This window comes from Antennarius striatus, chromosome 20 (genome assembly GCF_040054535.1).
Source record: "Antennarius striatus isolate MH-2024 chromosome 20, ASM4005453v1, whole genome shotgun sequence".
NCBI classification, from domain to species: domain Eukaryota; kingdom Metazoa; phylum Chordata; class Actinopteri; order Lophiiformes; family Antennariidae; genus Antennarius; species Antennarius striatus.
The window spans coordinates 6,719,365-6,737,375 of record NC_090795.1 but is presented as its reverse complement, the minus strand read 5'-3'; the positions used below and the strand labels follow the sequence as shown (position 1 = coordinate 6,737,375).

Genomic DNA, 18,011 nt, shown 5'->3' with positions numbered 1-18,011 from the left:
AAAAAAAAACCGACTGGAGTGGAGGTGGTGACCGATGCCACTCGAGCAGTTTCAGCTCTGTCTGGTCAAATGCCCCCCGTGTAAGTGCAGCAAAACAAACAAGTTCACCAAGAAACCTTAAATAGACTGAAATTGAGGCAAGGTGAAGAAAACACTGATGTCTTTCTGTGGGAAGGGGCAGGTGCTGTGTGTGACTGGTCAATCACAGAGCGTGAAGACAGTTATGTGCAGGGGTCCCCAAAACCCGGCCGCGGACTGATACCGGTACGTGGGTCATTTGGTACCGGGCTGCACAGAAAGAAAAAATAATTTACATTACTTCGGTTGTATTCTTTTCGGAGTCTGAAAGATGTTTTATTTTGAAAAACTATCCGATTCTGTTACATCCATCTATGCCAGTGGTCCCCAATCACCGGGACCCGGTAACGGGTCGTGGGACATTAGGTACTGGGCGGCACAAAGTTTTACTTTCTTTTTTTTATTGATTACCAGTCTAAAGATGTTGTATTTTGAAAAGTGACGTCTGTGTGGAATGACACACAGACGAATGTATGCGTCTGTCCCGCTTGACAGGTCTTGGTCACATGACAGGTTACCAGACATTACCCCTAAATTAAGCGCCCATTAATTAAGTGTTTTGAATTTAAATCAAGGCAGATTATCCTGTGATCGCCCAAAAAGTATTGAAAACCCTGCTTCCATTTCCAACATCCTGTCATTTTGAAGCGAGAGTTTCTGCAGTGACCGTAAAGAAAAGCAAACTGCGGAGTAGACCGGATGTCCGGAACACACTTCAGGTGTCATTGTCTCCCGTTGCCCCTAGATCAGTATTCCACAACCACTAATTCTCATTATTGTAATTATTATTATTTGAATGACTTGTTCACCCTTGTATTGGAAATTATCAGTATTTTTTCTATGTCGAATGCACTGATTGTAAGTTGCTATGTTTAAAAATAAACCTCATCAGTGCAGTCTCTTGAATGGAGTTTGTAATGTAATTATTTCTTTTCATTCAAAATTTTAATGTGTTGAAAATCGAATCTTTCCCCAGACATCAGACATGTCAAAGTTAATGCTGCTGCTCTCTCCAGATTCAGTTTTTGCATTGGTAACCCTTTTATTGTGTTCTGATTACATGTCACATATTTAAGTTTTCTCTGAAAATAATCTTGTTTATGTCTTGTTTAGTTCCACCTTCTAACGTGGTGCCTGAACACAAAATTTGTTTTGAGAATTTGTTGGTGTTTTTGGTGCTCTATTAAATTTTTACCTCATTGTAAAAACATAAAAAGAATAAATAAATGAAACTATAAAAAAAATTTCTGACTTTCTCACAGCTCTGGGATATAAAGAAGCCGTGTTTCAACATAATTACCAAACCAAATACAGTGCGCCCTCATTGTTTGTGGTTAATGAGTTTCAGGAGCCACACGCAATTAATTCCACAATATAGTAATTTAATCGTTTATGACCCTCCCTATACTGTCATTAAACCACCTCCTATCTGTATTACCTTTTCCCACACTCTTATCGACTGTTTAAAGCACTCCCTTCCGAGAGTCTGAGACTCACGGAACTGAGCGCACTTCTGGATGCTGTCAGCCAACAGAATGCGTGTACGGTATCATGTGACTGCCTAACAAAAACCCACAATATGGTGACGTTGCAAGCTTTGATCCGCTAATGCGCATCAAAGTAAGGGCAAGGGCGCACTGTACTGTACATGAGTCTTTGAATCTTATACTGATGAAGAACAGTAGAGGTAAGAATAGAATAAGACAGATGTTACTTTGTGTTACAATTTAAAAAAATTATAACAATTTCCAACATGTAGACTTTGTCAAAAGGGGATCAATGATAATGGATCATATGTCGCAGCATTCAAAGCAGTCCCTTGCCCCCAACTCGCCCATATATACCCTGGTCTACTTAAAGGGACAGTAAAGTTCATTTTAAGTGACACATATGTTATTCATCATTATGAAAAATAGAAGAAAAAATAAATTTTATGTGTGTACATTCATCCGTTTGGTCAAAAAAAGCTTAAATTCTACCGCAGCAGCTTCCGCATTCAGTGGTCACGTGGGCGTCATACTTCACTGGGAACTGATGCTGTACATATATGTTAACGCACCATTTTTGACACTTTGCATTACAACTGCACCATTTTTAACACTTTGAATCACATCTTATAATTCACTATTGTAAATCACCACTTTTTAATTAGTGTGTCTGTTTAACCATCTTTACCTTGAAATTAACACAATAACTCACAACATCCTAAATGAGACCTCTGACCGAAGAATTATGTGATTCTGCCAGCATGTCCTTGAGTGGATCCTGCAGCTGCGAGATAGTAGAGTGAGCCTCCCCAGAACATGAAATATTTGCCACAATGTGGGAAAATGGAGAACATCTTGTGGTGGCATCTTCTGATAGGATGAGAGTTAGATCATCCCATGTGAAAAACTACTAGAAAGGGTATAAATATTGTATGTATATTATGGCTCTTTGCACACAGCTTGGAGTTTCTTTCCTGTTAGTCTCTGTGCCCAGAAATTTCTGTAAAGTACTTTGTGTTTTTGCAACTTCACTTGTTTTTGTCCTGTTTATTTAACTTCGAAAAGAAATTGTCCTAGTTCAAGATCAACGAATACGCCGAAAGGCCATGAGGTCAGCCGTCCTCCAGGACCAGGTTTTCTGGCCTTTCCTTCACTTTCCAAAAATGTTCTCTGTCTACATTTTCATTCAAAATTTTAATGTGTTCACTTACAGTGCAGGGAGACCTGCACTCTAGATTCTGAAGGTCCTGGGCAGGTTTCATTCAACCTGGCAAAACAAGCTAGCTGAGTTTGGATCGGATAAAAACTCTAACCTATAAACAGAACACATATTATATACCTATATTTATAAATATATTTGAATATATTTATTTAAGGCAAATGCATTAAAATATAATTAACTTTTATCATAAATATTATCATGATTTCTGGTTATGTTAGACCAGCAGAGAAGGCCTTGTTGGCACTGACCGCCCACCACTTTTTAAACTTCTATTTAAATTTTTTAAAAACTTTTCTATTTATATTTATATGTATTACTAAACTTATTGCTTGTTCTTAAAGAACTGCTGTTCGGTTTGCTTTTTGGCGTTTTATATTTTCTGCCTTTATTGCCTATGAAAAGCATTTATTTCTCTGCAGTACATCCTGGAGTGGCACCTAACTGATAATAAAAGAAGTCTTGAATATTGAATCTTGACTCTAGATAGAGCAATAAACAGAGAAAACAATAAATACTGTCAGGATGTAATTCTCCTAAAAGAATGCTTGACATTTAAGTTTTTACAAAATATATCAATTTATCAATTTATGGCAAAGACATACTGTACACAGAAAAGGTCAAACAAACTACATCTGTGGTTTGATTTGAAAATTAGCATATCTGCAAGAGGTTGTCCTACAGGCAATGATGGGTTTGTTTCTACACTTTCTTGTATGAAATTACATCCCTCATATGACTCAGACAGCCGGTCACTGGGACATCAGGAAGTGGCAAGGACAGTCAACCAGTCTAACATGGTTGTCAACATCCCCGGAGTAATAGTGATGGTGGTTTTCTACCTGCTGGTCCTTGGGACTGGCATCTGGGCTTCTTTCAAGTCCAAGAAGAAACAAAAGAAAAGTGCAGCCACTGGAATGGACATGGTCCTGCTGGGAAACCGGAGCATTAAATGGGTGGTGGGGATCTTCACAATGACAGGTAAGGAGGGCATAGTTTACAGGAATAGTATCTAAAGTGTATGATTGAGAACACAACACCTGTGAATGACTTGTCATCACAACACCTGTGAATGACTTGGATAAACATTTTTATCCACAGATATGTGGATAAAAATGTTTATCCACAAATATGTTATACCAAACTAATACACTGGCATTTCTGGCAGTCAGTGAAAGTTCCCATCAATACAATACAGCTGGATGATGCCCCTGAACTCTTGTGGTGCAGTTGACATATGGAACCTATTATAGTGGAATAGATCCCTTTTGTCTTAAAGTGCAGTCTTTTCCAGTTGGCTACCAGAGAGGCGAATTAGAGGGAACAATAAGGGCATTGTTTGCATGCTGCTTGAAAGCATCTTTTGTTTTGATGCATTAGCTGTTGATGTGACAATGTACCTAGAAAACCTAGGACTCGCTGGAGAAACTATGTCTTTCGGTTGGCCTGGAAGACCTTTGGACCACTATAACCTGGTTACAGATAAGCGGTGGAAGATGGATGGACGGTGAAAATGTACCTGAGCTGATCAAGAACAGTAGCCTTCTTTCATACAGATAGAGAATGTTATTTCCCACCACAAATGTTACTTTTTTTATTCCATTAGAAATTTTAAAGTTTGATCTTTCTGAAATGTCATTGACATAGATTTTTAGTTCTGAAAAAGCTGAAGCTTTGTGTATTTGCTACTTGTGGTGTCACACACTGTGAAGATGAATGGCATTCAAGTAGTGAATCACAGAATTAAACCAGATATCTCACCTAAAGCACAGCTTGGATAAATTTTTTCCTTAGGGTGTGTCAAAAGTTAACTTTGACACATCTATCCTTGTAGTTCGCAAGAAAGAATTTTATCAGCAATTCGTCACATTTAATGATAGATGAGAATGTGACCCGGCAAGGTGTTTTTTGTAGGTTACAGTGTACTAATGAAGTGAAGCATCGCCAATCTTAACCGATTACAAGGTTCTGTTCCAGCCGTCCATTACCCCAACAGTCTCAAACATGACACCAGATTCTCTCACCAGCGTGAGAGAATCTGGAGGACAAGTGCAGTCTTAACAACAAATGAGACCTTCAGATGTCAAGTTACAGTCTTTGACCAATACTGCCATTTCCCGTCTTTGAAATATCTTCAAATGAAGAGGGTATCTTAGTGCCATTTGAAATGTTCCTTATCCGGACATCAGTCTAAGGTACTGGTGAGTTTCCCACTACAGTTCATGGCTTATATTACTATACTGCAACATCTACTCAAAGTGCAAAAATACTTCATAATAAAGTTTCATATAAGCTTGAAATTGTAGGAGCAGTGCTCTTGGAATTTTTGATGCTGTTGCAGATGCATGTTGGCCATTGTTTCTCCTTAAATAAATAATATTATACAGCAAAATATCATTTGTTTATTAAGCAATCACTTTGCACACTGCACTCTACACCAAACTTCCCTGTTTTGAAATCTAGCCGCTACACAATCAACTTAAACAATAAATGTTGTGAAAGTATCCCATGTCTGCTAATCTATCTTACAGCTACATGGATTGGAGGAGGCTTCATTTGTGGCACAGTCGAACTGGTGTGCACACCCTCCATGGGATTAAGCCGGGCCATGATAGTGTTCCTTTCATATAGCTTGTCTTTTATCATTGGTAAGACTTTGAAATTATATCTGCATAATAAATGTTAACATCATTTATTTTTAAACCTTGAGCGTTATTGTTTCATGTTTTTTCATTTCATGAAGGCGGCCTCATGTTTGTCAGACCAATGAGAGAAAGAAACTGTTCGACGATGCTTGACCCTTTTACTATCAAGTACGGAAAAGTAGTAACAGCAGGACTGAGCCTGCTTTCGGTTGCTTTAGATGTGGCTTGGGTGGCATCAATTCTGAGTTCTTTAGGTAGGACTGTCTGTCTGTCTGTTCATTCATCCATCCATCCATCCATCCATCCATCCATCCATCCATCCATCCATCCATCTGAATCTATTTGACAGGGGGAACCATGAGTGTTGTCCTGGATTTGTCTTTCTCTCTTTGCATCTGGATCTCTTCTGCTGTTGCCGTTATCTACACACTAATGGGGGGTCTCTACTCTGTGGCCTACACAGATATTATACAACTTATCCTCATATTCATTGGTTTGGTGAGTTGGTTTCACAGTTTTTTAAATTTTATTTGAAGAGGCATGAAAATGCCCAAAGATCTTTGAAAGCATAATCTGTATTTTCATGTAATTCTCAGATCATCTGTGTCCCCTTTGTGTTGATGAGTCCTTACACCATGGACATCAGTCAGACTCTGATGAACAACACCTTAAACACACCCTGGATTGGTCAACTAGAGCTGAAAAACATCTGGATAATAATTGATGACTTTTTATTCTTTGTAAGAAGGCAATAATGTGTAATTTATCACATAAAACTCATAGTGCTGTTTTCATAATTAGAATGATGATAAATATTATACGCATTTGAGCAGTCAGCTGTTTTTAATTGTCAAAGAAGAACCAGTTTGTAGTGCCAAGGAGACATGAGTTATTCTCTGACTGCAGATGTAAAGAGTCAGGTGTCCACAATAATTCAATAAAGCATCCAATTCTTTTATTTCAAAGACACTGGGAGGTTTGGGATACCAGAGCTTCCACCAGAGAACCTTGTCAGCTTCTTCTACATCCAGCGCCAAGCTCACTTGTTTTGTTGCTGCTTTCCTCTTGTTGGTATTTGCAATACCTCCTGTGCTCATCGGAATGGCTGTTACATCCACAGGTAATAATGATGCACCTTTAATTTGGATATAACATTTTTGAGGTCATCCTATATTATCTATGACAAAATATAGTGTTTGCCTATTAAAAATATATCACAGAAAAGGTGATTCAGGGTGTACAGTAAAGAAATGTAAAGGCCACATATTATACTCATTTTAATCAGTTTTACACAGCTTTCAGATGTCCAACTACACTGTATTCAAAACGTGATTTTCCAAACTGACCCGCAGTCCTAAATTTCAGCTGTCTAAAAAAATCATCTATATTCAGAGCACGCTGTGCACGCTGTTTCAGGCCTCTAGATAGATAGATATACGGACGGACGGACGGACGGATAGATAGATACTTTATTAATCCTGAAAGAAATTCAGTTATCAAACGCATTAAATGCCAATGAGCTGTCTGTAAATGCCTGCTAAACGTCATTCTAACAGAGAGGATATAGCTAATGGTAACATGAGGTAATGTTTATGGAGGATGTACCCGGTGCTCACCAAAATACGAACACCAATTTATAAAGCTAATGTCTGTAGTCTGTAATGCCAATACTGACTTTCAGTTTCAGTCTCCAAACTGAAACTGTAGTCAGTATTGGTAATCTTTGTCTCCAGTAGTCAGTACATGCTTGCAGACATTTTAGTGGGATAACCAAGCTCCCTCATGTTAGTATTAAAATGATACCTGCTTCAAATGCTGTTGTATAGTGGGCCACATCGGAGCTAACTCGTTAGCCAATTATAAGCTGACTTCACTAATGTTTATAGGCAATAAGATAAAATAATAAAATAAAAACGTGGCAACACTAACCTGTGGCCAGGTGCAGTTATTGGGTTCCGTATGTTTGGGAATGATCCTTTTCTGAGGGTCAGTGTCAAGGCAAAGCCACGATTGTGCTGACCCTCATCACTGAAGCAGGCCAAAGTTTGTTTGTGTGCGCACACAAACAAACATGCAGGAAATGTGACCTTCAAGTTGTAATTAAAAATGACATGCAACCACGGTCTCTTCTCCTGTTCTTTGGCTAGGACAGTTGACACTTAGCAACATGTGTGTCTAGATTGGCACAAAATAATAATTATGGAGATTAACAAAATAGGTTCTGTATTAACAAGTTTCCTTGTTTTGTGCCCACGTCTCAGACTGGAACCAGACTACCTACGGTTCTCCATCTCCATATGAACGTGGGGAAAATGCTCGAGTTCTGCCTATTGCCATGCAGCACCTCACGCCAGCCTTCATCTCTGCTGTTGGCATTGGTTCTGTTGCAGCTGCGGTCATGTCATCAGCTGACTCTGCTTTGCTTTCTGGAGCTTCTGTCTTCACCGCAAATATTTACAGGACCATCCTGAGACCTCAGGTAAGAAACAACAACAAATAAAACAAAAACATGGACGTACCTGTCTTCCATTATGGTGGCGAAGGTGATTGGGCACATGGACCAACACATGGGTGAGGCACAGAAAGGGATTAGCAGTAACACCCGAGAAGCCAAGAACTGCCTACTGGTCAACAGGACAGTCCACTGGGATAGAAATACTTGACAGAACACTCCGCGCATTGCCTGGTTGACTACAAAAAAAATTTTCAACTCAATTCCACACATATAGATATTGCAATGTTCAGAACTGTACAAGAATAATAAAACAGGGCCAGGGTGCTGTGGGATTCAAGTTTCCAGACTGACAATCAGCTGCTGACTAACTATTGGACAAAGTAGTGATGGACAAATAGGATAACAGAATCGTGGTGATAGATGTGGAAAGGCCAGCCTGCAGAAAACATCTGGAAGAAGGAACATGAAAAGGTTGAAAAGTACCACTGTTTAAAAGAACAGCTGAAACGGGTAAAAACCAGGGGATTGCTGTAGTGGAACACCAACTGAAGCCTCAAGAAAGACAACCGCAGTTCTAAGAAAACCTAATACATTGCACAGAATCGCCAAACTCCCAGGTCTCTGGGACAGGACCCAAACTTGAAGATGACACCGATACCACCCTGATATACTGTATATCTGTCTGGCTGTCTATCTATCTGTCTGTCCGATGGTCATTTCGTCCATCTGTCCATCTGTCTGCCTTTTGGTTTTTATTTATTCTGTTTTATTCTCCTCTTCAGGCATCAGACAGAGAGAATCAGTGGGTGGTCCGTTCTTCTGTAGTGGTCGTGGGTCTGGTTGGAACGTCTCTCACCATGCTGAATAAGAGCATCCTGGTGTTCTGGCTCTTTAGTAATGAAGTGGCCTACATCACAGTCTTCCCTGAACTGTTCTGTGCCTTGTTTTCCAGCATCTCCAATGGTTACGGTGCTATAATGGGTGTACTGGTGGGATTGGTGTTGAGACTGCTGAGCGGAGACACATCACTAGGATTAGAACCAGTCATCCACTTCCCAGGATGCACTCTTGAGGACAATGTTTATGTGCAATATGCTCCTGTTAAGACTATCTCCATGCTGGCTGCAATTGCTTCCATCTTGTTGTTCTCATATGTGGCTTCTATCCTCTTCAACAAAGGTGTTCTTCCTGAGAATTGGGATGTGTTTAAAGTGAAATCCCGGCACTCACCAGTACCACTTACACCAGTAGGTGGCGCCGCAGGGGACACTGAGAATGAGGCATTGAGTAACAACATGTTTTGTGAACAGAGGATACACAACTGAAGATTCGCGATTCGCAAGATTAAATTTTTTGTGTGTTCAGAGGCATCTGTTTCCTCATGCATTAAAAGGATCAGTCATAAATACTGTTAAGTAGAGTTACAAAAAGTTACAAAGTTACTGTTATGGACTATTTGAAATGATTGTTCTCTGTCTACATTTTCATTCAAATATTTGTTGCTGTTGCTGTTATATCTGTTGCAAACGAACTACGCATGTCAAAAAAGGAAAAAATTAACAAAATTATCATTGATGTCCAAGAAATATTCGGATTGTACATTAAATTAAACACACTTGAACTACTTGCAAATTATAGAATACAAAAGCAGAATCATTTGATAAAACTACAATTAGTTGCAATGTTTGTATTGGACTTAACAGATTATGGATTTTAAATATGAATATGCATATACCGTAGATGTTGACTGAGATTCAACAAAGACTGATTAAACATTATGAGTGTCACTAAATATGAATGGATAAGCTGACAAGCACCTAATAGTAATAGTTCAAGTCCGTTGTTACTAAAAGAGTTGGTACACATTCCCACACTCCCTTTTTCACATTCTAATATGTCTTTTTCTACAGACAAACCCTACACCTCTGTCTGGATCTGAACTACAACTCTCATTCAAGAAAAATACAAAAAAAAAAAAAAAGAGTTTAGCAGCAGGGCTGGTTTTAGGGCAAACTGGTAGAAATAATGTAGGCAACTGAGATTAAGGTAAAGTAAGAAAAAAAAAAGATTGAGTTCACAAAATCATTTTTGTGTCTCTTTCTTTGGGTTTTCTCTTTTCCTTGTACCTGACAACTCTATCGTCAACATCTTTCTACAAGCGTATCACCTCTCCTCTGGATGTTTCCATGCCACCTCAATTTTATTTCCTTCACCTCTTCAACAAACTGTCCAACTTGTACTGTCCCTCTGATTCTTTTCCAGTACTGTGAATGCCACCGTCTAGAATTCTCCACCATAGCTATAGTCTCATCAAAGTTTTATATGTCCACATTCCCAATTTCTCTGCACAGTTGACTCCCAGGATTTTAACTTATTAACTTTCAATGCCTATACTTTTTTTATTGTCACTACACCTCTATCTTTACCACCAATTCACACACGTGATTTATCCTTGTTACAGCTTACCCTCACACCTCTTTTGTTATGGAAGCTGCTTCAGACATCTGGAAGAGAGGCAGAATGGTGCTTTGTTCCTAAATAGGAAGCCTCAGTGAACATAAATCATTTCAGGACCACTTCCCTCCTCAGTGCCGAAATGCAAAAGTTTCTTATCAGGGATGACAAATTAGATCTCCATGTTCATGATCAAAAATCAAAATGTTAACAACTCAAAAGGGACTGATCTTGGGATTTGCAGGCTGCCTGGAAACACACAGGAGTCCTAAGTCAAGAAACTACACATCCACAGAGGATGTCTTTCCCATGGACTTAAACTACGAGGCCAGAGATGAGGGGCCTTATAACTGAAGGCTTCACCTTTAAGATTACTTTGTGAAATCTTGCAAACTACCAGTAGGCCTACATTTTGGAAGCACAGCATTGTAATGGAAAATTCCATCACATGAGTGTGCCTAACCATTTAGAGCTTTGTATGTGAACAGGACAACCTTCAATTCTGTTCTGGATTTCCCTGGGAGCCAATGAAGAGAAGCTAAAACAGGACAAATATCTCTTTCTTGTGTCAGTCAACATGCAAGCCTCAGTGATTTTGGGATCTACTGGATGGTGTTTATATACTTATTAGTACAATCTGATACCAGAGAGTTACAATAACCGAGCCTAGGAGTGACTAATGCATAAAATAACTTTTCTGGATCATTTCAAGACAGAAACTGTCAGAATTTTATCATACTACTAAAATGAAAAAAGCAAATTTTGAGATTTGCATATGTGGGAGTCAAAAGACATATCGTGATCAAAGACCACTCCCAAGCTTCTTTTAGTATTACTGTAGATTGATTTTTGAATATTTATACGATATTTCCAATGGTTACGGTGCTACAATGGGTGTACTGGTGACACTGGTGTTGAGACTGCTGAGTGGAGATCCATCACTAGGATTAGAACCAGTTATCCACTTCCCAGGATGCACTGTTAAGGGCAGTGTTTATGTCCAATATGCTCCTGTTAAAGCTATCTCCATTCTGTCTGCAACTGCTCCCATCTTGTTGTTCTCGTATGTGGCTTTTATCCTCTTCAACAAAGGTATTCTTCCTGAGAAGTGGGATGTGGAAAGTGAAAGCCCAGCACTCACCAGTACCACTTACACCAGTAGGTGGTGCCACTCAGGACAATGTCAATGAGGTATTGAGTAAGAACATGTTTTGGAATTGAGGAAACACAACCAATTATTAGCACATTAATGTTCCGGTGTGTTCAGAGGTACCTGTTTCCTTTGTGTATAAATAAATGCAATTAAAAAGCTGGGACAAAAAAGATCACAAATGTTTATTTGTCAATAATCGAACTTAATTGTTTTTTTTCTCGTTGCATCATCAGTCGCTTATACGGATGCGTTTCCAGTCCAACCGGAAGACATAATATCAGCGTGTTCTGGATCTGCCTCTAGGTTTTCTCTTGGAAAGTCTGTCCAGTTCAAAGAATGCTCTGAATTTCAGTCTTTATTTACATCACGTTATACATCACATAATGCATTTGCAGGTAAAACCTTTTCAAAACAGGTGGTTTTAATTATGATATGTGATAGTTTGAACACCGTCAGTTAGTCATTGATATTAAAGAATACAGTTTTGATGCCAAATACATTCATCATTACGAGATGATATCCATTTTATTCTTGTGGCATACTTCAAATTACTGTAATAGTGCAGTCATTTGCAGGTTGTTTTCTTTTTTTGCAGTTATTTCTCCATAGGGCACAAGTCATTGACTACCTGTAAAATAAATCAATTTATGTCACATGTGAACAAAAACTCCACATGTATGAATTCTTAGAAAAATACCCACCTGGAAAAGAAAAACATAATTCTGAGAAATGTTTTTTCAGATTTCTGCTCAATATAAAGAGTTCAAATTCGTCTAAACACTGAAAGTCCTCGCTTGTGAAGACACGAGGTCGCATTATAAAAAATGGTCATTGTATGGTGTTTAGTGTTTGGATTAAGTAGAAAACTAGTTTCTATTAGACAACTGTTCAGAAATCTAAAATCTCATGTTTACATGGTTTTTTTCTTATCCTTCAGTTGCTTGTCAGTAGAATGGAAGAGCAGTTTCCTAGATTGTGCAATTCAATTGAATTTAAAAAAATTACATTGAAAATTGTAGTGTCAAATAGAAATCAGCAGACATTTAAATTAGATGATCAATCAAGTTTTAAATAAAATAAAATAAATACATACATACATACATACATACATACATACATACATACATACATACATACATACATACATACATACATACATACATACATACATACAGTACATACATAAGGGAAATAGTGCATTGTGAGGCATTAGAAGCATCATATTAGGAGATTGTCGGTTATACTAGTGACTTATTCAGGGTGTACCCTGCTGCTAGTGATGCACAATGAGGTTTATGGTGAGATGAAGTTCTGTCATTAGAGACAGATTACACATTTTTGAGCTAAACAGAGTGGCATATTTGCCTAGAAAATTGCATCATGACAAAAGAGTGGGTTATTACCTTTACTTTACTTTTCTTTTCAGGTTAAAATGATATTTTCCATGTTTGATTTGCATTTGGAGCAACATTTTAGAATGAATGTACTGCAGCTGCACACCTAATTTTTCAATTTCAAAGCACAGGTACACCCCCTTCAGATGACGCTTGAGGTGTTTTAATGATGATGAGAGCATTGAGAAGATCCTTGATCGGGTGAGCTTAAATCTATCTTCATTCTTGACAGCAGATATATCTCACTCTGTCATCTACATCTGTCTAGATATACAGTACATCAAATTTTAATTCATTCATGCATGGGTGAAAAGCAGATTGAGAACAAGGCAGATAAGATATACTGTATGAAGAACTCACAGAAGTGACATGCTGAGAAACTGACAACAGTGAATATGAGCACATATTTGAGTGGCTCTTAATATTTATTGAACTGCCAGAATAGATGAGGAATAAATCAACGATGTTTTTATGTTTTTTTTATTATTCATTTTGTGATAAGAGGAACAACAAAACAGAGGTCAAAGCAGTCTAAAACGAAGTTAAAACAGTAAAAACAGCCAAAAACATGTAATTTCCCATTACACATAACATCTACATGAGTAATTATTTAACAATCTTCACACAAGATCAAAATAACTGTACGAAAGATGCCATAATTTCTCCTCTTTCTTTGCAGGTTTATTTTGTTTGTCTCCAGCAAAACAAAAAAGACCACCCTCTGAAACTGTTCTACAGCTACCATGGAGGATCATATCACTATGATGCTTGTCTAAATTAAATACATAATAATGATACACTTAATTTCTGATATTAAATTATATTAAATCAGATCAACATATCTGTGCATGGAAGGAGGAAGTTTAAAGTAGATGTAGTCTATACTATGTCTATATACTATATAACAGAATAGTAGGAACAGATTTTAACAGAAATAAATCAATTTACATTTAATTCAACATGGAAGAATAGATTGTCATTGTCTCAAAGGAGAAAATTGGATTGTGTACAAAATATGCAAAGGTGAGTGTTGCATTGTTTTGATAAGAAAACCATTATGACAGTTACATGAGTTATCAGTTATATGTTTCAATATTCAGCAGCTTATAAACATATGGTCAGTCACTTAGAATATAGTCGAACAGTGCCAGGCCAAAATAAATATACTGTATTTAAGAGGTGTAAAATATTTAATCCTTGAAAGAATAATAAAACATATAAATAATGTAGTCTAATGTACTGTACAGTATGTGTAGAAAGTTAAATGGAATGTTTGGAAAGTCAAATACTTTCTAAAATGATGCATAAAGCTCTAGTAGTGAGAAGTGAATAGTGAATAAGTTGACTACAAACACACATAGTTATTTAAGCCATTGTGAGGTCTTACAGAAACCAGGAAGCATTTGCTTTCTTGAAAAGGCTGAAGGAATGGAATGTCACCAGACTAGGAAGCAAACTGAAACAGTTCTACATCTTCACTACTTCCTTGACACTTGCAGATTCTGTTGAAATAGCTGTAGTCTTATGTGTATACTCCATATCTAAGCATCCTTTATTGTAGTGTAGAATTGGTTGTTGGCATATTCAGTGTGGGGTGGTGATAAGAAGTCAATACAACATTTTGCTTGGATTTTGCATCAAGGCAGTGACTTTTTTTAAACGTGACTGAGCACATAAAAGTGATTAAACTGACACTTTAAAATAACATTTTAAAACTCCGAATTAAAGTGCCTCTTCCCACGAGCAAGAAGAGTAAAAAAGAATTCTCATATAAAAAAACAAACCACAAATATGAAAAGATTGTGGTTACACAATTAAACTCCACCCAGCAAGTGGACGGGGCAGCTTTCACGTGTAAGCAGGCATGATTACTCTGTTGGGACACATGTGAGAAATGGTTCAACATTTTAGACACACTAAAATTCTCTTTACAATTCATCCAAATTTGTGGTGATGATGATAGACATACCTGAACTATGGAATGGGATAATGGATGCGACTGAGGAAATTCAGAAGATTTGTGACCAGGTGAGTTCCATTCAACCTTCATTCTTGACAACGTCACACGCAGTTTATCACATTTGTATCTTTCACACATAGGTGAACGGCCAAGTGAAGGAAAGGACAAATGAGACATATGAAGAATTCAAGGCAGTAAAATACATGGACTGGTTCAACATTCACTTTGGGATTGCTTTTTACTGGTTCATTAAGGTAACATATGAATTTTTTTTTAAAAAATGTTAAACTACAAAATCTCCAGATGATGAAAGGGCATGAAAGTTGCTAAACACTCCTCACACAGAACCAAATAACTGTTTGCAGGACTCACAGTTGCTTCTGTTTTGTAGGTCCATGTTGGAGGATTGAACTACATTCATCTGTGCGTTTCCCAAGCATATGAAGAGAGTGGGTTAGAATTGGTCGGTGTACAGCAACAAAAAACCAAAGAAGACCCTCTGGTCCTTTTCATACAGGAAGTTGTGTGATAATATTAAAACACTTTCTGTGTTCTGAAATGCTTTCAAATCTCTCAAATCTATGTAATTTTAACTGACAATAAATAAATTTGTTTGTATATTTTTTAACATGGATATATTTTTGTATCTGAGATACAATCTACTGTAAACTATACCTTGAATAAAGCCTCACTGCACTGAATCTACACTCCGCAGTAACATTGCAAAAGCAGTTTTATACTTCGAAGCAATTTTGTTTTATAATATTAAACACATCCAGCTCTAAGTGATGAATACAGATGAACAAAATACAAAAAGAACAGGAACAAAGGTACCGGGTGGAGAGCAGGACAGGCAAGTACCGTATTATGTTCACATGAGGGCCCTCAGGCTGAACAGAGAAATCAACATCACAAGAATATGAAGACGAATCTTTGGCAGGAAAACGAGTCAGAACAAGGTGAACTTCAAAATCTTCCAAGAATCTCATAAAGCAAATTAGATCATATGTAAATCGAGAAGAGCAAAAAACAGAATCAATTGATCTCGCTTAAGATGGATTCCAACATCCAGACTGGAGACATGAAGAAAATGAGTAACAGGAAACACGGGAGAAGAGGAAGAAACACCTCGACCACAGTGCTACTTTGAATAAAAATAATAATTTGCTTTTTTATTTATACAACAAAGACAATGATTTACCTTTGCATAGTATTTATCAAGTTTGTACGACATCCAATATTGCAGCACAACAACTTATAATTAAAAAAAAAAAACAAGAACAAACTAAACATTAAATCCAATTGTTTAAAAATTTAATTCTCTTTTTGAGAATCAATACAGAATCATAAATATTGCTTGAAATACTATTTTGTACTTGTGCTCAGCACTGGGCAGATGGAAGTTTAATTCTCCAGAAGGATTTTTTCTACGTTTGTTTTTTGTTAAGATGAACAAGTCTGTTTAACAGCAAGAAGGTTCCGGCTTTAATTCCCTTGTTTACAGAGTTTGTATGTTCTACGTGTGTCTGGGTGGGTTCCCTCCACGTTCTCCTGCTTCGTCCCACCTCCTTTCTTACCTGAGGTGAAACAATCACACCAGATTGTCTGTAGGCGTGTGTTAATAGTTGTTGGTGACCGCATAACTCAACTTTCATGACGGATGTTTGTTGACTCATATTTAACTCCAGAAGCGGCACTTTATTCACTCTCATTCACAGCCTGTATTACATGCTCTGCCAAGCTGGTGTCTGGACTCATCAAACACATAGCACAAGAGTATAAGTGCGAGACACTATATACTACAGCATGCATGTGAGCCTCAGTAGTTGTTTGTATTCCATGTAGCCATGTGATGAGTTGGTGTCTTATCTGGGGTGTACATATACCTTTCACCCACAGTCAGTTAGCATATCCAGCAGACCCGTGACCCACGAGGTGGATGAGCAGCTGTAAAGATGATGATTGTGGCTGTCTTGTCTACAAGAAAATGCATGGATGGAATTTGTAATTGGATGCAACATACTTTTGGGAAACGTCAATGGATCATGGACACATTACTTTTTAAATTCAAACTAACACGCCTGAAGACCTGCAGATCATATTTGTATTGGTTATTTAAAGTATGTCAGGCACTCAGTGCTTCCCAGAAGTCATCACAGAGCATTACGAAAGGTATTCCAGCCGTCATGAAATATTATTGTCACTATCATGCGCTCTGATGTGATTCTAGACCAAATTCTTTTAAAAGAAAACAGCGTCTATTATGTGTATACCAACACATAGATGATTTAATGGAATGCAATACTATCAGCAGGAATGATAATGCAAATACAAACTAGAACCTTCCCCTGACTTACCCTGACCTACTTTCAGGGTAGGTCACGCTGAAAGTGCTACCTGACTAGTTCATAGCTTTGACCTTTCAGGGTAGGTCAAAACTATGCACTAACTTTGATTTATGGTCTTACTCACTCTGGCCTTCTCCCTCGTCTTTCTATCTTATCCGGTTTCTGAGTGTACAAAATTTGACCTTGACCTAGTTTTCTCAGAATCAAGGTCATCATCTCATTTTCATCCCCTTTGCTGCCCGAGTAATGTGCTTTGTTTCATTTTTCTATCTGCAACGGTGGACAAACGAACGGACGAACCAACACACGAACACTGACAATTACAATACATCATGACTTTGAAGCGGGATGTAATACTAATTACTATCTACATTTCTTGTGATTATATGTAGCAATCAGACATTTCAAACAAGTCTGATTCTTAAATTGACACCATCTTGACTGGCAAATAATTACAAATAAAGTAAAGTTGAAGTATATATTTTATTATATTATATTATAGATCAATGTAATAATAACTAATAATAATAATCCTTTATTGTCCCACAGTAGGGAAATTTGTGTAGCCGCAAGAGGAGTTCAAGGTGGAGGTGGGACTGCTTCAGGGATCAACTCTGAGCCCATTCTTGTTCGCTATGGTGATGGACAGGCTGACAGACGGGGTTAGGCAGGAATCTCCATGGACTATGATGTTTTCAGATGACACTGCAGGTGGAGGTTTGTGCTGGAAAGGAGAGGAATGAAGGTTAGCCGCAGTAAGAGAGAGTACATGTGTGTGAATGAGAGGGACCCAAGTGGAAGAGTGGGGTTAGAGGGAG

General features: G+C 37.8%; 1 protein-coding gene across 1 annotated transcript; it reads left to right on the top strand.

Annotated features, from left to right (window-relative positions):
• Positions 1–3,581: 3,581 nt before the first annotated feature.
• On the top strand, positions 3,582–9,417 carry LOC137587746 (high-affinity choline transporter 1-like). Its single transcript, XM_068304359.1, has 8 exons — positions 3,582–3,765; positions 5,316–5,432; positions 5,528–5,683; positions 5,779–5,927; positions 6,026–6,169; positions 6,396–6,549; positions 7,691–7,908; positions 8,667–9,417. The coding sequence occupies exons 1-8, from the start codon at positions 3,582–3,584 to the stop codon at positions 9,207–9,209; spliced, it is 1,665 nt and encodes a 554-aa protein (XP_068160460.1). The 3' UTR covers positions 9,210–9,417.
• Positions 9,418–18,011: the final 8,594 nt, after the last annotated feature.

Bases quoted from the DNA above. Each gene is read 5' to 3' on its own strand.
- LOC137587746 (XM_068304359.1), top strand. From the start codon at position 3,582: ATGGTTGTCAACATCCCCGGAGTAATAGTGATGGTGGTTTTCTACCTG. The intron at 5,433-5,527 runs GTAAGACTTTGA...CATTTCATGAAG, and splicing joins TAGCTTGTCTTTTATCATTG to GCGGCCTCATGTTTGTCAGA. The intron at 5,684-5,778 runs GTAGGACTGTCT...TCTATTTGACAG, and splicing joins ATCAATTCTGAGTTCTTTAG to GGGGAACCATGAGTGTTGTC.